Raw genomic sequence first — 20846 nt, 5'->3', positions numbered from 1 at the left:
CCTTGCGGACGCCTTCCAGAAGAAGGAAAAGAGAATCAGACTTCCGGAAGGGCGTAGTCCTAGACACATAGATACGCAGTGCCCTGACAAGGTCAAGCGTATGCAAAGCCTTTTCCACTCTATGAACCGGAACCAGACAGAGGGATGGTAGTGAAATTTCTTCATTGAGATGAAAGCTGGATACAACCTTCGGAAGGAAGGATGGAACCGTACGAAGGACTACCTTGTTCTGGAAAAAAATTAGGAAAGGCTGTCTGCAGGAGAGTGCCGTGAGTTCAGACACCCTGCGTAGCGAAGTGATTGCCACGAGGAAAACCACTTTCTGGGATAGAAGACGGAGTGGGACTTCCCTAAGGGGTTCAAAGGGTGTTTCCTGTAATGCCGTCAGCACCAGGTTGAGGTCCCACGCTTCTAGAGGTCGTCTGTAGGGGGGAACCAATCGGGAAACCACCTGGAGAAATGTTCTTACTTGCGGTTTATGAGCAATGCATTTTTGAAAAAGCACTAAAAGAGCTGACACCTGACTCTTAAGGGAGGCCAGGGATAGTCTGGCTTCCAGACCCGATTGGAGAAAACCGAGTACCCTGGGGAGGGAATAAGGGAGTGGGGTCTGGTTACGAGATTCGCACCAGGTAAAGAAAGTTTTCCAGGTACGGTAGTAAATCTTGGCAGAGGTTGGTTTTCGTGCTCTGATCATGGGTTTTAATGACGTCTGGCGGAAAACCTGCCTGGGTTAGAACCCAGGTCTCAATGGCCACGCCGTCAAATTGAGGGCCTCTAAGTTCTGGTGGTAGAACGGGCCTTGTGACAGAAGATCCGGGCGGTCGGGAAGACGCCAGGGAACGTCTGCTGTGAGTCGTACTATGTCGGCGTACCATGTACGCCTGGGCCAGTCCGGTGCGATTAGGATGGTTGGAACTCCTTCCTGTTTGATCTTTCTCACCACTCTGGAAATCAGGGGGAGAGGTGGAAAAATGTACAGGAGCTGGAACTGGGTCCAGTCCTGAACCAGGTCGTCCGCCGCAAGAGCTCTCGGGTCGCGTGTTCTGGCCATGAAGTTGGAGACTTTGGCATTGAGGTGAGACGCCATTAGGTCCACATCCGGAGTGCCCCAACGATGGCAGATCTGTTGGAAGATTTCGGGATGGAGAGCCCACTCTCCCGAGTCTATTCCTTGTCGGCTGAGAAAGTCTGCTTCCCAGTAGTCTACACCCGGAATGTGGACCGCAGAGATAACGGAGCTCGTTTTCTCCGCCCAGTGAAGGATGCGGGTCACCTCTCGCATCGCTCTGGCACTGCGGGTTCCCCCTTGGTGATTGACATATGCCACGGCTGTGGCATTGTCCGATTGTACTCTGATGTGAGAGGCTGCCAGTAAGTGATGGAAGGCTCTCAACGCCAGGAGGATGGCACGAATCTCCAGGATGTTGATGGGCAAGGTTGCTTCCGCTGGGGACCACTTGCCCTGTGCTCTGTGGTGTAGGTGTACTGCACCCAAGCCTGTCAGGCTTGCGTCGGTGGTCAGGACCTTCCATTGACCTGGGAGAAAAGATTTCCCTTTTGTTAGAGAGGTCCGGTTGAGCCACCAGTGAAGGGACTTCCTGGTTGACGACGTCAGCTGGAACTTCCTGTCGAGAGAAGAAGGGTTCCTGTCCCATGACTTGAGAATGTCTAGTTGGAGAGGTCTGAGGTGAAGCTGGGCAAATGGAACCGCTTCTATTGCCGCCACCATCCTGCCAAGGACTCTCATTGCAAACCGGAGAGATCGAGGGGGTTTGCTGAGAAGGGTGCGAACTCCTAGACGGACAGGCAGTGCCTTGTCTTTGGGGAGAAGCACTAGGCCCTTGGAGGTATTGAATAGCATTCCCAGGAATGTCAGAGACTGGTTTGGGGTTGGTGATGACTTTTGTAGGTTGACTAACCAACCCAGGCGACTCAGGGTGTCGATTGTGATTGAGACACTGAGCTCGCAGTCCTTGAAGGTAGAAGCCTTGACGAGAAGATCGTCCAGGTATGGAAAGACTACTATGCCTCTGGAGTGTAGAACGTGCATGGTGGCTGCCATGACTTTGGTAAACACTCTGGGAGCCGTGGCGAGTCCGAACGGGAGAGCCACGAACTGGTAGTGGTCCTGGTCGATTGCGAACCTGAGAAATCTCTGATGGGCAGGTGCAATCGGTATATGCAGGTATGCATCTTGTATGTCTATGGAGGCGAGATATTCTTTTTCCATGGATGCAATGATTGACCGGAGGGACTCCATACGGAAGTGACGTACTCGTACATATTTGTTGAGTTGTTTTAGGTCTAGTATGGGGCGTACCCCTCCTCCTTTCTTGGGGACTACGAAAAGATTGGAGTAGAAGCCGTGGAAGCGCTCGGCTGCGGGAACAGGTATTATGACTTGTGCTTGAAGAAGCGATGAGACCGCTTGGTGGAAGGCGCGAGCTTTTACTGGCGATTTTGGGGGAACAGATATAAGGAGTCTGTTTGGTGGGTTGGAGGTGAACTCTATTTTGTATCCTGAAGATACTAGTTCCCTGACCCACTTGTCTTCTGTAATAGGTAGCCAGACTTGATGAAAGAGTAAAAGTCGGCCTCCTACAGGTGGAGTGTCTTCCTGAGTCCATGAGTCATGATGAGGAGAAATTCTTAGATTTTCCTCCTTTTGATTTTGAGTGGCCTGCTTTTGACTGCCAGGATTTGTCCGACCTTTGTGTCGGCCTCAAGTCTTCCCTGCGGTTGAAGCGGCTGTTATTTTGTGGTGACCGTGAAACGGACCAGCCGGAAGAGTTCCGAAAGGATCGGAATCGAGCTTGGTTACGCTTGTTATAATTGCGCTTGGGTTTCAGTTGGGGAAGAGAGGTACTCTTACCCCCTGTGGCGTTGGATATCATCGTGTCCAAGCTTTCACCGAAAAGTCGACCGCTGAGGTATGGAAGGTGCGTGAGGGACTTCTTTGAGGCTGCGTCCGTTTTCCATTCACGCAGCCAAAGGATACGCCGAATTGTGATGGCGTGTGATATTGCGCCAGCTGCACTTCTTGCAGAATCCAGAGCTGCATGAAGCATGTAATCTGCCACAACTGCTATCTGAACTGCTTGGTCGGACAGTTCAGGGGCAGAAGCTTGGAGGCCAGTTTGTAGATTTTTTGCCCAAGCCAGTATGGCCTTGGCTGCCCAGACTGAAGCGATCGCGGGGGCTAGGGAGGCCCCTGTGGTTTCGCAAATTGAGCGAGCCATACTTTCTACCTGCCTGTCTGCTGCATCCCTAAGGGTTGAGCTATCTGGCAGTGAAAGAAGTGTCTGTGCTGCCAGTCTGGAGACTGAGGGGTCCACTGCCGGGGGGTCTGCCCATTCTTTGGTGGTTTCCTTTGGAAAGGGGTAACGGGCCTCCAGACACTTGCGATTGTTAAGCTTCTTGTGAGGCTGTGAGAATTGTTTTGTGAGGATAGATTTAAATTCTGGATGATCCAAGAAAACCTTAGGTGGTTTCAGAGCTCCTTCAAAAGAAATCTTATTTTGTGGTGCGTCCGGCATCGGATCAGAGATATCCAGCACCCGATGTATGGACGAGATTATGTCCTCAACTAGCGCTGCATTGCTAGGTGGGATTGGAGTTAGGGATCCATCCGTTTCCTTGTCTGAGTCAGAATCGCAGATGCCTTCTGACTCCTGTGTATCACTAAGGTGTGTCCTAGGTGACCCAGAATGAGGGATTTCTCTGGATGGAGATTGGTGCGGAGAAATATCATGTCTGTCCCTGGTAGGGGACTGTGTAGATGACATTTGAGTGACCCATTCCGGCGTAGGATTAGACACTGAAGGGTTGGTAGGGGCTACTTGGGACTCTGGCACAGTAGTCTGAGTACAATCCTTGCAATGCGGATATGTGCTGCCGCTGGGAAGAGCATGACTGCAGGCTGTACAGAAAGCGTAAAAGCAGTCCTGCTTGGTTTTCTTAGACTTTGAGCCTGGCATAGTGCACCTGGAGTGGCTATGCAAAGGGGCTAACTGTGCAGAGGAGGATACAGAGTAATAAAATTCACAGCTGAGGTAACTCAGACTGTGAACTTACCCCACCAATGTGCCCCTGTAAACAGCGCTGAAAGAGCCTGGTCCTGTGCCTCCCCGGAGACCTGGCTGGCCTGTATGCGTCATGCAGCTTATGATGGCCGCCGTGGCTCTTCTCCTACTTGCAGAGATGAAGGAGAAGGGGGGCGGAACGCTGCAAGGGCGGCAGTTGCTATGGAGATGCGCGCCCTGCAGCCTAGATCCGCCCCCTGTGTGACACCGCAGTGAGTAAAAATCGTCATCCGGGGGGCGGAAAATGGGCGGCGGCTTCGGCTAGGCCGAAGCCGCGGTGTAAATTTATTTTCTATGCCCAAAAGGGCTCCAGGCCAGCGCGGTAGTCCGGGGGGGGGGGTTGTCGGATTAAAACTGAACCACCCCGGATTGAAAGGCAGAATGGCAGTGGGGACATAAGTGGAAGGGGGTCTCTGAAAAGAGTCCCCCTTAGGCCCTTAAGATGAAAAGCTGCCGCAGGTGCAGGGCCTGTGAAGGCCTGTGCGTGCCATGGCTGCCTGCACTCCCCCCGGCTCCTACAGGGTCCCACAGACAGACTGGGGCTCCTGTATTGCTGCTGGTCCTCGGCTGCAGTGTGCTGGCTGGTGAGAGCTGCAGATGCTGCCGTCCAGGCCCTACCTGATGGTGTCTCAACCTAATACCCCCAGGGGGGATTAGGGAGGGTGCCACTGTCACCTGTCAGGGGGCTTTGTCCTCGCCTCAACTTCGGACCAAGACCGAGGGAATTGGGGAAGGAGGGAGGTTCTCAACTTCGAGCCTGACCCGAGCGGCCGGAGAAGGAGCAGCATGGTGGCTACGCCATCTCAACTTCAACTGTGCACCCCGTAGTAGGGGGCAGAGGAAGGAGCCATGCCGGGGGTCTCTTAAGAGACCCTCTTTTCTTCATCTGTAATCCCGTGCTGAAGCGAGGGACGAGTGAAGGTCTGAGGTGTGCCTCCTTGCGACACTAAGCAAAAACTGGAGTAGGCTGATGCCGTCCGGGGGTGTATACTGCAGAGGAGGAGACACGCTTAATCTTTTTCAGATAAGCATAGTGTCACCTCCTAGTGGACAGCAGCATAACACCCACGGTCCTGTGTCCCCCAATGAGGCGACAGAGTAAGGGGCGATTAGGTCTCGGCTGAGGAAGGGAAGTGCTCTTGCCCCCAGTGGCACCAGAGATGATCTGGTCTAATTTAGACCCAAACAGTCTGGAGCCCTGAAAAGGGAGATTTGTTAGTGATTTCTTGGAGGCCGGGTCGGAGTTCCAAGCCTTCAGCCAAAGAATCCTACGTATAGCGATGATATTGCTGGAGACGCGGCTGAACAGGTAGCGGCGTCAAGGGACACCGTGAGGAGATATTTCCCTGCGTGGGCGATCTGATCCGCTAGGTCAGCCAGATCGTCTGGGGAAGCCCCGGTGAGGATGCCCTGCCTAAGCTGTTTGGCCCATGCGGAGACTGCTTTTGATACCCAAGTTGAGGCGAAGGAAGGACAAAAGGAGGTGCCAGCAACCTCGAAGGCTGACTTAGCCAAGGCCTCAACCTGTCTATCCGTAGTGTCCTTGAGGGAAGAACTGTCTGGAAGGGACAGTTCCGTCTTAGCCGAGAGACGAGAGAATCCACAGAAGGGGACTCCGTCCATCTGCTGAGGAGGTCGTGGTTAAAGGGGTATAGCATGTCTAACTGTTTCTTTCCAGTGAAGCGCTTCTCTGGATGCTCCCATTGTTTCTGAAAGACACCATCAAATTCTGAATGGTTAGAAAAGGTGCGTGCCGGGCGCTTGATTCTCTTGAAGGAAACGGAGTAGTCCTGAGAAGGGCTCTCGTCCTCTTTAACATGCAGAGTCTGATTCACGGCCGATATAAAGCTGTCAACCATGTCCTGGACTCTAGAATATTGGTCCGTGTTGGATCCAGAGTCAGAATCTGATGCAGTGTCTGATCCCGGAGCGACCTCTGGGGAAGAGGTGTGAGATGCAGGGAGCAATTTGGAGTCTGGAGGATGAGCTTGTGCGAGTCCGTTTCTGAGAACGTGCCCTCGGTCTGCCCTTAGAAGGAGGGGGCAGGGGTACCTGCGAATCGTCCGTTGGAACATTCGGAGCACTGGTGGCCGTGGATAGCATGGGCAAGAGTTCTAGGACCTGCACCAGAGATTGAGATACCTTGGTGAGGTCAGAGACAGACTGGGACATAGCAACAGCCCACTCCGGAGGAGGGGCGAGTTACCTCGTTCTGGGCGGCAGGGGGGTCTTGGGGTGCCAGCATGGTGGGAGGCTTGCAGGTCGAGCAGAAAGCCGTTGTCAGACACGCGGGCCAGTTAGTACTGCAAAGAGCACAGGCGTAGTATGTGACTGTGTGAGTGGGACGGACAGAAAGCTCCCTGGGTTTGGGCATATGTGCCTAACCAGGAACACTGCAGAGGAGGGAGCCTGTGGTGTGTGGAGGTGCCAGAGTAGGGCATACCCGGTCTGGACTGAGCACGGTCCCGTATTCCCCGTCGGAAAGTCCGAAGCCGCGGAGACAGGAGCAGGGCTGCGGTGATGAGGCAGTCAAGATGGTCTGGCTCCTGCAGCATCATTCTGAGAGCAGCGTAGAGGGGCGGAGCCGGAGCAGAGCGTGCTGCCCTGAGCAAGATAGAGGAGCCAAGGCTCCAATAGGCAGAAGGGATGGGGGCGGGCTTAAGAACTCGGCCGCTGATAGGCCCCCGGGATAAAAGTGGGCGTGACGGAAGCTTCATATTGCTCCTCGGTCCTGATTGGCCGGTTTCCGGGAGGGGCGTATACCCGCCGGAAAGAGTAACGCCCACCCCGAGCCGCCCCCGACAGAGGAAGCGTGGGCAGAAATGCTGCGCAAAAAGGGACAGAGAAAGGGGGGGGGGGCTGAGGGGGACGCCATACTATGCTGTCAGTCCGAGACCCCCGGTTCGCTTCCTGATGTTCTGTGAGGAGAGGGGGTGTGGCCAAGCGCTGCTGTAAGTGAGCATTGGCGGGGAAATGTGATGCCCCCATTAATATCCCGTGATTTACGGGGCCCGCTGGCAGGCAACTCTGTGCCATAGCCGTGAGATGTGAGGGACCTGGGGCTGAGGAGGCAGCAGGGAGGGATTGTACCTTTCCCTTATGACTCTTCTCCCTCTTAGGATGGACACAGGAGGTCCTCTGTGGATAGGGGGGATCCTGGCTCTTCCTCCTTCCCGCATTGACCGGTCCTGGACAGTGCAGGAGACGGTGTCAACCCCAGAATCTGGGGGAAGGTCACAATAGTGACCACCGTCTCCCTCCCAGGCCGCTCCGAGGAGGGGGCTGGGGTGGGGAATGGGCAAGGACTGGCCACCAAGAATCACCCTGAGACACCCAAAGGTGACAGGGGATAGGTCCTGCCCAGCGGGTCCAAGAGTGGGCGATGTGGGAAATGCCACACTGCTCTCTCGGTCGCTTGAGAATGGGGATAACAGGGGACGCAGTGTTCCCTGTTCACCCTGAAGAGCTGTATCTGAAAAATAAAGAAGAAACATTAATGAAACACAACAGGGATGGATCAGTAGGATCCAGGTCTACCTCCTACAGACACTAAGCTTAAACTGGTGAGCTTGGTGCCTGTAGGCGGGTGTATACTGCGGAGGATGAGCTTTTTTCTTTTTTTGCCTAGTGTCAACCTCCTAGTGACAACAGCATACACCCATGGTCCTGTGTCCCTCAATGAAGCGATAAAGAAAGTCAGACGTTCCGAGGTCAATACCAAGAGAGCCCGTAGATACCAAGGGAAAAGACAGATGCGCAAGTCAGGTCACAGTCCAGGGTCAATATCAAGAGAGAGCAGAAAAAAAGCCAAAGGGCAAGACAAGGAGGTAGTCAGAACACGGTCCAAAGAGTCAGGCAGCAGAAGATCAGAACACAGAACAACAGAATGAGGCAAACACTCACCAGGAAGCACAAACTACATCTGGCAGGGAACAGGGGCAGTCAGCTCAGTTAAATAGCTTGGGCAATCTCCAGAACACTGAACACCTGGAGACTGCCCTGCAAATCCCAGTCAAAGATTGGACAGCCGAGCTGTCAAAGCACCAAGAGCCCAACTTGCCACTCACAGGATTGGACAGCCAAGCAGTCCATCAAAACACAGCAAGAACCAGTTCAATAGGACAGCATAGCAATCCCACACAGGACACAAATAACCCTGATCAAAAGTTCACATACCCCAGTTCTTAATACCGTGTATTGCCCCCCTAACATCAATGACAGCTTGAAGTCTTTTGTGGTAGTTGTGGATGAGGTTATTTTTTCAGATGGTAAAGCTGCCCATTCTTCTTGGCAAAAAGCCTCCAGTTCCTGTAAATTCCTGGGCTGTCTAGCATGAACTGCGAGCTTGAGATCTCCCCAGAGTGGCTCAAAAATATTGAGGTCAAGAGACTGAGATGACCACTCCAGAACCTTCACTTTGTTCTGCTGTAGCCAATGACAGGTCGACTTGGCCTTGTGTTTTGGATCATTGTCATGTTGGAATTTCCAAGTACGTCCCATGCGCAGCTTCCGGGCTGATGAGTGCAAATTTGCCTCTAGTATTTACTGATAACGTGCTGCATTCATCTTTCCTTCAACTCTTACCAAGTTTCCTGTGCCTTTGTAGCTCACACATCCCCAAATATCAGCAATCCACCTCCGTTCTTTACTGTAGGAATGGTGTTCCTTTCATCATAGGCCTTGTTGACCTCTCTCCAAATGTAACGTTTATGGTTGTGGCCAAAAAGTTCAATTTTGGTCTCATCACTCCAAATGACCTTGTTCCAGAAGTTTTGAGGCTTGTCTCTGTGCTGTTTGGCGTATTGTATGCAAGATACTTTATGGCATTTGCGCAGTAATGGCTTTCTTCTGGCGACTTGACCATGCAGCCCATTTTTCTTCCAAGTGTCTCCTTATTGTGCATCTTGAAACAGCCACTCCGCTAGTTTTCAGAGAGTCCTGAATTTCAGCTGATGTTATTTGTGGGTTTTTCTTTGCAACCCAAACAATTTTCCTGGCAGTTGTGGATGAAATTTTTGTTAGTCTACCTGACCGTGGTTTGTTTTTTACAGAGCCCCTGATTTTCCATTTGTTAATCACAGTTTGAACGCTGCTGACTGGCATTATGAATTCCTTGGATAATTTTTTGTTTCCATTTCCTGTTTTATACAGTTCAACTACCTTTTCCCGTAGATCCGTTGACAATTCTTTTGCTTTCCCCATGACTCGCAATCCAGAAACGTCAGTGGCTGGATGAAAGATGAAAGAGTCTGTCTGGATCCCAGAAACTCACCCAGCTTTTATGCACACACACTGATTAGAAGCAAACAGGTCACAGGTGAGGATGTTACCTTTAGTAGCCATTCAAACCCATTTGTGTCAAATTCTGTGCATGTTATCAGATCAAAATCACCAGGGTATGTGAACTTTTGATCAGCGTCATTTGGATGTTTTTGGTTGTCATTAAGATTTAGAAAGCGAAAACACAGTAGTTTGACAATAAATGGCTTCATCCAACCAATAACCATGAGTGGAGAAAAAGTTTTTTTTGTTATCATTCATATTCTCTGAAACAAGACCAAGAAAGGAAAAATTCTTCTGGGGTATGTAAACTTTTGAGCACAACTGTATATAATATACACGCACTTTTTTTTTCGCTTTCATACATACATTTTAATTTTTTTTTAAGACCTGTCACTGGGTTGAAAGTGTCCAGTTTTATTCATATCTTATTCCCACTGCTCCCCTGAATACGTTTTTTTTTTTTAAATCCGCTATATAGTTTCAGACATTTCAGCCTTTTTATTTAAGATTTTTACAAGGGGTGTGGCTCACAGGGTAAAAAAATGCATTACAGCCTAAAGACACGCCCCAGAGGATCCTGTGAGCCATGTCCACTTAAAATGACCATTCAAATAAGCACTAAACAAAATGGCCTATATCTCTGGAACCGTGTTGAGTATTTAAGATAAAAAACAAGACTGGAATACTCAGGGGAGCAGCGGGAATAACATATGAGCAAATATTGGATCCTATTGACCTGGCGACAGGTGATCTTTTTTTTCAAAAGACAGATCACATGGGGAGAAAATAAGCATACCTCTCTTTTGTAATTGCAAACAGATCATCATCATTGTCATCAAACAGACTAGATTTAGTCTCGCTCTTCTCTTCCTTCTTGGGCTTTATTGGACCATCTGCATCCTTTTTGCTTTTCTCACTTGGTTTTATGCTGGCAGACTGAGCGACAGGATCCTGTAGAAAACAAAGTATGGTGGAATGAAAGTCTGAAAACTTTACTTGTCTCTTTTATTGTGTCTTCTAACCAAATGGCCCATTTTTTGAGTGCTGGTCATTGTAGGTCTAGTTATGCGATAACCCTCTTGCTAAGCTTCAATCCCATGACCACCATCCAGGCCTTGTCAAAGAATGGTCTCTTTTCTTGACCAGTGAAATGTAATACAGTTTTCTGTAAGACATTTGGGGTAAATTACTTTTGCAGATTTTCAGTAAATCTGTGACAATTTACAGTACCACTCATATCAATTGGGTTTTCAACAGAACTAAAAAACTTGCATGGAAATCAAATTTGCAGCAAAAACCTTAGCTGTGGTTATGTGTTAGGGTGTGTGCACAGGTTAAGTATTTGATGCAGACATTTCTACACTATTTCTGCGTCTCTCGGCAGGAAAAAACAGTGTATAACAGGCACGTTTTTGTTGCAGATTCTTCCCCACTCGTTAGTATGGGTGAAATCTGCAGCAAAAACGCTGAAAGAATTGACATCCTGAGGATTTAAATCTGCAAGGAAAAAATAAGCAACGTGTGAATGATACTTCATGATTCTCACTCACTTTGCTGGCATCAAGAAACCCTCCAGGTTTTGTGACAAATCTGCAACGTGTGCACGGGACCTTAAGGGGTTTTGCCATGAACAAAGAACATTTTAATCACTAGAACTTGGAATAATATTAAGTTCCACAATTGGATGTGTTAAAAGAAATGTTCCTGTACTGAGATACTGTTATAAATGTGCCCCTGCTCAGTACTGCATAATGGTTGTGTCCTACTACACAGCTCCAGTTCTTGTTCAGCACATACCACAGCTCCTGGCTGGGGGGGGGGGGGGCACAGAGCAAGTCACTTATGATAAGTGAGTATACAGACGATGCAGCAGGGGCTCGCAGCTGCTGCTTTCTGAGGTATCACATTTCCAGAGATGTGGCCCTTTTTATTTAGTGCTAATTTGTATGGTCTTTACCAAGTGGGCGTGGCTCACAGGATTCTCTTCTCGTGTGTATTTAGGCAGCTCTGCATTATTACTCTGTGAGCCATGGCCCCTTGGAAAAACCATAAAAATTTGCAGCAAAAAAAGGCCCATAACTCTGGAAACGAATGGCAAATTTAACTCCCCCCTCCCCAAAAGAAAACAACACCCATTACTCAGAGGAACAACGTAGGAATCAAAAATTGGCTGTTTTTGACCTTGTGACAGTTTCTCTGCATAGGGCTTGTCAGCTACGCATATAACTCCTTCTGAATCCCTATGTTTCCACCCCAGTAAAATAATAACACTTATACTCCCCTCCAGTGCTGGCGCTGTTCCAGCGGTGTCGGCACTGGCTCTCCCGGGGCTCACGAGCCTTTGTTATATCACGCCAACACTCTCCTCTCCAATAGACGTAATTGACTTCTGGAGGAAGTGAGAAGACACAGCTCTCACTTCCTCTGGATGCCCTGCTTTGTCTGAAAGAGGGGAAATAAAGGCAGCACTGATTGGCAGCAGGGCTCACATGACATAATGCGACACAAGCTCCGGGAGAGCCAGTGCCAACACCCCTGGAACGTGGCCAGCACTGGAAGCGAGAATAGGTGTTATTATTTTACTGCTGGAAACATAGGGATTGAAAAGGGGTTGTCTGAGTAGTGGACAACCTCTTTAAAGGTTGTACTGTAAAAGGTACATATCGGTATGGTGCTTGGGCATCACAATTTATTTTTTTCTCCATATTCTAATTCTTATCTTACTAAATCAACCATTCAGAGGCTAAAACTAGCAGTACGGCAGCTAAACTTATAAAAATCTGACAATTAATGAAAATCATTACCTCTTCGTCGCTACTAAACAGGCCTGATTTTGGAGTCTTTACTTCTGCAGACATAGCAGGTTTTGGTACTGGCTTCGAGGCGACATTTAAAACCTTTTTTCCTGATACTGAACCAAAAAAATCCTGAAAAAAAAAAAAAAAAAAACAAGTTGAAATATACAGGGAAGAAAAAGAGGATCTGACAGTTTTGTTTCACTTTATGCCTCCTACTAATAAGCTGAAAGGAGTTGACTTGAGGTCATCAGGAAGGACGCGGAGCAAGTTATGGCTTTCTTTCATTCTGTATCATACATGGTAAGACAAATGTAACGTTCTGCATTTTTAGGCTAAAATCAATATGAAAACTTTTAACGAATAAGAATAGTCGCAGGACTTACATCTTACCCGTCCCCAAATAAGTACTGCGCTTCTTAGAATCAAGAATGAAAACTGGTGTGAAGATGAGCAAAAGTAGCAAAATCATATAAAACCTCTCACATAATGTCATGGAGAATAAATATCATGCCCCTTATTTTTTAGACCATGTTGAAGGTGTCCTTAGCCATTAAAGGGAATTTGTCAGCAGGTTTTTGCTACCTCATCTGACAGCAGCCTGAAGTAGGAAGAGACCCAAATTCTAGCGACGTGTCACTTAGTTTACTGGGTGTAGCAGTTGTGACCCAATCAAAGTTCATAGATGTAGAATGCAGCAGAGCTGAGAAAGCTAACCCCGCCCACACCAGGCTCTCTGTGTACATTGTTTATTGACAGTGAGCTGCTTGTCACAGGAGGGGGCGTGGCAGTCTAGCAGTGTGTGAGACCTAGGCTAGGCAGTGATAATCTCCTGGTGATAAAAACTTCATTGTAAGTAAACAACAGCACACAACTTATTAAGTGACATCTCCCAGTTTAGTGGGTAACTTGCTTTATTTTATAGTATTATTTGAATATGCTCATTATTGGTTTAGATAATACTTGTAAAGTGTTTTACTGCCACCTGCTGGACAAAACTACTTATTACTTGACTAACTTTATTGCACGTCAGTCCCAATTTATACTTATTAATTTGGCAATATTATCCCTACTTCCCGATTAGGTATGAGATTTTACTGGCCCACTGCTCATTGTTTTTCATCATGCCCAATTTAATTACTTTGTTTAAATGAATTTTGAAAATCTTTTGAGGTGCTTTTAGTATTAGGTTTACTCAAAGGGGTTGAGCCACTATTACGTTTAATTATGAAAAAACAAGATTTTGGGTACTCATTGTATAATCTTTATCTCAGAGCCTTCATTGGGGGACATAGGAAATCATGGGTGTATGCTGCTGCAACTAGGAGGCTGACACTAGGCAGAACAAAATTAACTCCTCCCCAGCAGGCTACACTCCCCGACTGGTACTGAGCTAATTAGTTAGTAAGACCAGGTGGCAGCCTTGCAGAGATGCAATGCAGAGGCCTGTTGGCGAACTGCTCAGGAAGCCCCCCCAACTGCACTTGTGGAGTGAGCAGTGGCCCAGAGTGGGGCGGTCTTCTCTTCACTTAATATGCTTCCAGGATGGTAGAACAAACCATCCGAGTAATGGTAGCCTTAGAAGCAGAAAGACCTCTACAAGAACCTTCAGAAATCACGAAAAGAAAGAAATCTGAACGTCTGAAAGATGTCCTGGAAACGTAGAAACGCAAAGCTCTGACGACATCCAGTTTGTGTAAAGGCCGCTCCAGAGGATTAATGGGACACGGGCAGAAGGAAGGAAGGATGATGTCCTCATTGAGATGAAAACAGGAAACCACCTTAGGAAGAAAGGATGGAACTGGACGTAGGACCACCTTGTCCTCATGGAAAACAAGGAAAGGCAAACGACATGAAAGAGCTGCAAGCTCGGAGAAAAGTCTGATGGAGGTGATCGCTACAAGGAACGAAACCTTCCAGGAGAAAAGGGAGAGAGAAATGTCCCGAACAGGTTCAAAGGGTGCACCCTGAAGAACAAACAAGAGCAAACTGAGATTCCATGGCTCTAAGGGAGGCCAACAGGGAGGGATGAAGTGAGCCACTCCCTGCAGAAAAGTCTTGATTTGGGAGCGAGAGGCCAAGATCTTCTGGAAGAGGATAGAAAGGGCGGAGACCTGACCCATTAGAGAGCTGAGAGACAGGCCAAAGTCCAGGCCTGACTGCAGGAAAGACAGTAAGGAGTTAAGAGAAAGACAGTGGTGCGACCTGATTGGTCCCGCACCATCGAAAAAAGGCTTTCCAAGTGTGATGGTTTATGCGGGAGGAAGACTGCCTTCTCGCTTTTATCATGGTCTAAATAACTTGGTTGGCGAACCTCGCGGCTATAAATAGTGATTGATTATCTCCGCGTACCAGGCTCTTCTGGGCCAGTCTGGAGCTATGAGGATGACTAGAACGCTCTCAGACTTGATCTTCTTGAGGCGTTTGGGAAATAGAGGGAGTAAAAAGATAAAGGATGCTGAACTGAGCCCAGGATATTGCCAGAGCGTCAGAATTGATCGCTAGGGGATTGCGAGACCTGGACATGAACAGCGGAGCCCTGTTATTCATTCTGGACGCCATCAAGTCGACATCAGGGGTGCCCCACTGGAGACAAATCTGGGAGAAGACAGTCGGGTTTTAAGACCACTTGCTCACGGGAAATAATCTCGCGGCTGAGAAAATCGGCAGCCCAGTTGTCCACCCCAGGAATGTGTACTGCAGAGAGAGCCGGGATATTCTGTTCGGCCCAAACCAGGATGCGGGACACCTTCGACATGACTGGTCAGCTCCGTGTTCCGCCCTGTTGATTGATGCATGCCACGGCTGTGGCGTTGTTGCATTGAATGCAGAAGGGGCGGCCCATCAGAAGGTCCTACCAATGGAGGAGGACCAGGTAAATGGCTCTGATCTCCAGAAGGTTGATAGGAAGAAAGGATTCCTGGTCCTTCCAGCGGCCCTGAGTTGTGAAATCCTGGAAGTAATCCAGGGATGTGATTGACCTGTCCCAATGTGAGAGAAGGGTTAACAGACAGGACGGGTGTGAAACTGAGCAAATGGAATGTTTCCATTGCCGCCACCATTATGCAGAGCCGAAGAAGGCAAGGGGATGGCTCTCTGAGACTGAATCCTGATAAGAAGGGCAGAGACCTTTATCTTGGGAAGCAAGACCCTGTGCAAACTGTCGAAATCCATGCCTAGGAATACTAGTCGATGGGCCAGAACCAAAGACTACTTCGATCTGTTGATGATCCAGCCGAGATGGGACTAGGTGTCGAGAGTAAGGCCATGTTCAGTAGTTGGTCAGTATTTTACATCAGTATTTGAAAGCCAAAATCAGGAGAGGATGAAAAAATGCATAAGCGGAGACGTGTTTCTATCATACTTTTCCTCTGATTGTCCCACCCCTGGTTTTGGCTTACACATAGTGATGTAAAATACTGACCAAATACTTACTGTGTGAACGTGGCCTAAGGTGAAGACTCTTGCAACTGTCTTGGTAAGATGGTGCCTTGATAAGAATGTCATACAGATAAGGAATGGATGTAGTCCCTCTAGTGCAAGCCATGACTGCAGCCATAACCTTCATAAAGACCCTGGATGCGATGGCTAGGCCGACTGGTAGTGAGAGTCCTGAACCGCAAAACGCTTTCAGAGAGGGAATTTTCCTCTCTTGCCGTGCAGGAGGTTTTTTTCCTGACGGATGAGACCTCCGGAATAGGGAAACTGACAAAAGTATGAGGTATGCCGTCTGGAGGGCAGAAGTCTGGACTTTTCCTGGGGGAAGCGAGGTGCTCTTTCACCGTGTAGTGTCAGAAATTATCTCATCCAGCTTTGCCCTAAAAAGGAGCAGGCCCTAAAAGGGAAGGCTGGTAAGGGACTTTTTAGACAGAGTCTGCATTCCATGCTTTAAGCCATAGGACCCTAAGAATGGCTATGATGTTGCTGGATCCCAAAGCAGCACATCCGGCAGCATTGAGAGAAGCGGAGAGAAGATGTTTTTCTGCATGGGCAATCTAATCTGACAGTTCGGCTAATTTGTCCAGGGGGGACCCCCAGAGATGATACCCTGACAAAGGAATTTAGCCTAAGCGGAGACTGCCTTTGACACCCAGGTGTCGGCAAAGGACGGACAGAGTGCAGTCCCAGAAGCCTCAAAAATAGATTTAGCCAAAGACTCAACATGCCCGTCAGTGGGGTCCTTGAGAGAGGCACCATCAGGGAGTGAGAGAATCGTGCTAGAGGATAAACGAGACACAGGGGGGGGATCTACCGCCAGACAGTCCGACCAGAGTTTAATAAGGTTTTTCCCTAAAAAAGAAAAAAAAAAAAAAGTTTCCCTTGGCGTTCCCATTTTGTGGCGAATATCTCATCAAACTCGTCGTTTGAAAACACTCGGAGAGGGCGTTTCGCCTTTTTGAAAGATTCAGACTGCTCCGTGGGCAGAGGATCCTCATCCTTGATGTTTAGGGTCTGATCTACAGCCAGAACAGGACTGTCCATCAAATCCTGGAGTTTGGAGATCTGGTCAGAGTCCAGGTCAGAATCCGATTCAAAGCGGAGGTCAGATTCATGAACCGTCTGAGTTTCGGGAGAAGATGTCCAGGAAACAGTTGCCATCCTAGAGAAGGTGGAAGGAGACTGAGACCTGAAGCATGAACTTTGACATATCCGCTTCTTGGCTCTCCTATGTGGCCTGCTATGATGGATTGCATTGGAGGGCGACTCAGATTCAGCCCTAGGAACGATCGATACACCGAAGGCAGCTAATGGAAGGGGCAGGAGCTCTATGACCGAGACCAATTATTGTGAGTCCTTGGTTAGGTCAGTGACCGATAGAGATAACACTGCAGCTCACTCAGGGTGAAAGTGTGCGCTATCCTCATGGGTAGTGGGGGGCTCCTGTGGGGCCTGCATTTTAGGGTTACTGCAGTTCGAGCTGAGGGCCATCTGTTGACCTGTAGATTGCCTGTTCTTCCTGTAAAAAGAAGCTAAGTGTTGAAATATAAGAGGAGCAGGATGAGTGTGAGAGGCCCTAATATTAGAGGTATAGGTAAAAAAAGTTCCAGGTGCGGGGCTGCTGATGGCAGGCCTGTGTGCCTATAGTAGCAGAGCCTACGTGTTCCTGAAGAGGCACAGAACCAGAGGAGGATATGAGCACAGGCCGCTGCCCTGGAGGGGACCAGGGAGGAAGAGCAGGAGAAAAACCCACATGAGAGCCATTGGCTGGCAGGGAGGCAGGGGTGTGGCCTAACGGCAAAGTAGGCCACAATGAAGCCGGGAACTAAATTTTGACAGCAATCTGATGGAGGAGAATGGGAATGCGGCTTGATAAACACAGTCCAATGGGAACATGCTGAAGTTTTTAAGGCCCGGAGCCCCCACTACCTGCAGCGCCTGAAGGAGAATTACGGGTTAAGCACAGTACCTTTCCATCTGGAGATTAGAGTACCTGAAGACCTCTGTGCTGTCATCTAGCAGCGTCCCGACTCCTTACCATTACAGAAGACGTTCATCAGGATCTCCTCGTGGGAGTTGCTGATATAAGGTAAGTCTTCCCTCACTGCACACATCTCGTTATGGTGGGCAAGCGGGTGGGAGATAGATGGCAAGGACCAGTCCGCCAGTCTCTCTGTGCGGATGCTCCAAAACACTCTTGATGTGGGGGGAGGGGGGGTGATAGGTCCTGCCTGGTAGACACAAGAGGGGACGATGCAGGTCAGACCACACTGTTCACTTGGTTTCTAGGTGGGATGCAGGCCGAGCAATTATACCCTGCCGTATCAGAAAGAAGGGATGTCATTAATAAAACACAAACAAAAAAGTAGAGAGGGGTCTGAACGCAGACCCGTGTCTGCCTCCTTTGGACACTAAGCAAAAACCGATTAGCTCGGTTCCAGTTGGTGGGCGCAGCCTCCTAGTGACAGCAGCATACACCCATAAATTCCTGTGTCCCCTATGAAGGGATAGAGAAAAGTATTTTTGCAATTAATACATATTAAAACCAATACATTGTTGTTGTTTTTTTTTAAAAAAAAAACACATTTTTTATACTGGTGTTACTAATGCGTCTCACATACACAGATGTATCAACAAGAAAGCGCTAGTAATGCCAGAGGTGGCATCCTAATGCCAAATAGTGAATATCTATGTAACAAGGGTTTGAATTTGATAGGTGTAATAGCTAAAATACTGTTTTTTGGGTTTTTTCCAATATATATATATATATATATATATATATATATATATATGTATATATATAAATATATATATATATATATTTAAACGTCTTATCCCGTCTGTCTGACCTGTCTGTACTTCCGCCGCTGACCTCCATGCGGAAGGGAGGACCGGCGCTGCGGGTCGGGATACTTCTGCTGCGAGCGGCCGCTCATCTCCCAGCAGCTCGCAGCGGAAGTACCTGCACAGGCAGCGGCGCTGACATCCATGCGGAAGGGAGGACCGGGGAGCGCCGCTGCGGGTCGGGATACTTCTGCTGCGAGCAGTCGCTCATCTCCTGTCTTCTCGCAGCGGAAGTAGCCGCACAGGCAGCGGCGCTCCCCGGTCCTCACCAATACGATTCGCTGATTGGTCGCGCTCTCCGCCCGTGACCAATCAGTGATCTTGGCGCTAAAGTTAAACACCGCTCTGCTGATTGGTCGCGGGAAGCGTCCGCGACCAATCAGCGATTTTGGCGCCACATTTAAACACTGCAGTGCTGATTGGTCCCTGCTGGCGTCCGCGACCAATCAGCGATTTTGGCGCCACATTTAAACACTGCAGTGCTGATTGGTCCCTGCTGGCGTCCGCGCCCAATCAGCGAGCTTGGCGCCAAATTTAAACAACGCTCTGCTGATTGGGCGCGGACTCCAGCCGCGACCAATCAGCGAGATTGGCGCCAAATTTAAACAACGCTCTGATCTCCCGACGGCAAGTGTGAACGGAGGACCGAGGAGCAGCGCCGCCGGTCGGGATGCTTCTGCTGCGAGCAGCCGCTCATCTCCCAGCTCCTCGCAGCGGAAGTACCCGCACAGGCAGCGCCACTCCCCGGCGACCAATCAGCGATTTTGGCGCCAAATTTAAACCCCGCTCTGCTGATTGGTCGCGGTTGCCGGCCACGACCAATCAGCAGTATTGGTGCCAAATTTAAACCCCGCTCTGCTGATTGGTCGCAACCACCGTGCGCGACCAATCAGCGATATTGGCGCCAAATTTAAACACCGCTCCGCTGATTGGTGGCGGTGGCTGGCCGCGACCAAGCAGCGATATTGGCCCCAAATTTAAACACCACTCTGCTGATTAGTCGCGGTCGCGACCAATCACCATTATTGGCGCCAAATTTAAATAACGCTCTGCTGATTGGTCGCGACCGCCGGCCGCAACCAATCAGCATTATTGGCGCCAAATTTAAACCCCGCTCTGCTGATTGGTCGCGTTCGCTGCCCGCGACCAATCAGCATTATTGTCGCCAAATTTAAACCCCGCTCTGCTGATTAGTCGCGACCGCCGGCCGTGACCAATCTGCGATATAGCCTCCAAATTTTAACACCGCTTTGGTGATTGGTCGAGGCCGGCAACCGTGACCAATCAGCGTTTTTGGCGCCAAATTTAAACACCGCTCTGCTGATTGCGCCCTTTCGGCCGCATACATATTCTAGAATACCCGATGCATTCGAATCGGGCCACCATCTAGTGAAATATAAATGGCATGACAGCACAATGCCTTAATGGAGTAACAGAGAGAAATTGTCAGTAGTTGTTATATTATATAAAAAGTAACTTACATCATCTTCATCATCAAACAGAGATAAGGATTTACTAGTCTTGGCTGCGGGTACACCTGCTGGTTTCGGCATGCTGGCAGCTTGACTTGGGGAAAACAAATCTGACTATAAAAAAAAAAAAAAAAAAAAATCACTAAGATATAGAAACGTGAATGTTTTCTATTAGGATAACACGATATAAAAGTATAAGCTTTTCTTTGTCAGTAATATACTGTTCCTTAATTAGAAACCCTACCCTAACGTACCTCAGAATCCTCCTCATCAGAGAAGAGACCCTTGGTTTGCTTTTTGATTGACGGTTCAGAAGGAGCTCTTTCTGTAGGGATCTTCATGCTCTTGAAGGAAGCACAGTACGTTATTTAGAACAAAGCAGCAAAAAACATTTCTACTTTAGTCTCTGTTCACATTACAAGAGCAGAAATATGGTGTATTTGCCAAAAGAAGCCTCAGACACATCCATTCTGCTCACACAATCTCTTGCCCACTCTTATCGCTTGCACCCGAAGAACATCTCTAGAATCCGCCCCTTTCTCACCTTGGAAACAACAAAAACCCTCTCTGTTGACCCCAATCCACTCCCGCCTGGACTACTGTAACTCTCTATTAATTGGCCTCCCCGTCACTTGACTTTCCCCTCTCCAGTCCATCCTTAATGCTGCAGCCAGGGTAATCTGGCTAATCGTTACTCAGGCGCTTCCGCTCTGTGCCAGTCATTGCACTGGCTGCCCATACATTACAGGATCCAATTCAAAATTGCTTGTTCTCACCCACAAACCCCTCCACAGTGCGGCACCCCCCTACATCTCTTCCCTCATTTCTGTTAATCGGCCTACCCGTTCTCTACGCTCCGCAAGTGACTTTCGACTAACATCTGCACTAAGCCGTACCACCCACTCCCGGCTCCAAGACTTCTCCCAAGC

General features: G+C 48.9%; 1 protein-coding gene across 4 annotated transcripts in view; it reads right to left on the bottom strand.

Annotated features, from left to right (window-relative positions):
- Positions 1-20846, bottom strand: part of LOC141273613 (WASH complex subunit 2-like) — a 73496-nt gene that overhangs the window by 28091 nt on the left and 24559 nt on the right. For all 4 annotated transcript variants that reach the window (XM_073685685.1, XM_073685689.1, XM_073685688.1 and 1 more), the window contains 4 exons: positions 20172-20261; positions 19927-20031; positions 12173-12295; positions 10165-10319 (listed from right to left, as the gene is read on the bottom strand). In XM_073685685.1, coding sequence (XP_073541786.1) covers positions 10165-10319; positions 12173-12295; positions 19927-20031; positions 20172-20261 — 473 coding nt within the window. The remainder of the gene's footprint in view (positions 1-10164; positions 10320-12172; positions 12296-19926; positions 20032-20171; positions 20262-20846) is intronic.

Source organism: Phyllobates terribilis, unplaced genomic scaffold, assembly GCF_046119375.1.
Source record: "Phyllobates terribilis strain yellow unplaced genomic scaffold, ASM4611937v1 Scaffold_5__5_contigs__length_657084704, whole genome shotgun sequence".
Taxonomy (NCBI): Eukaryota; Metazoa; Chordata; class Amphibia; order Anura; family Dendrobatidae; genus Phyllobates; species Phyllobates terribilis.
Note: the sequence above shows the minus strand (reverse complement) of the source record. Positions and strands in the feature narration are given on the sequence as shown.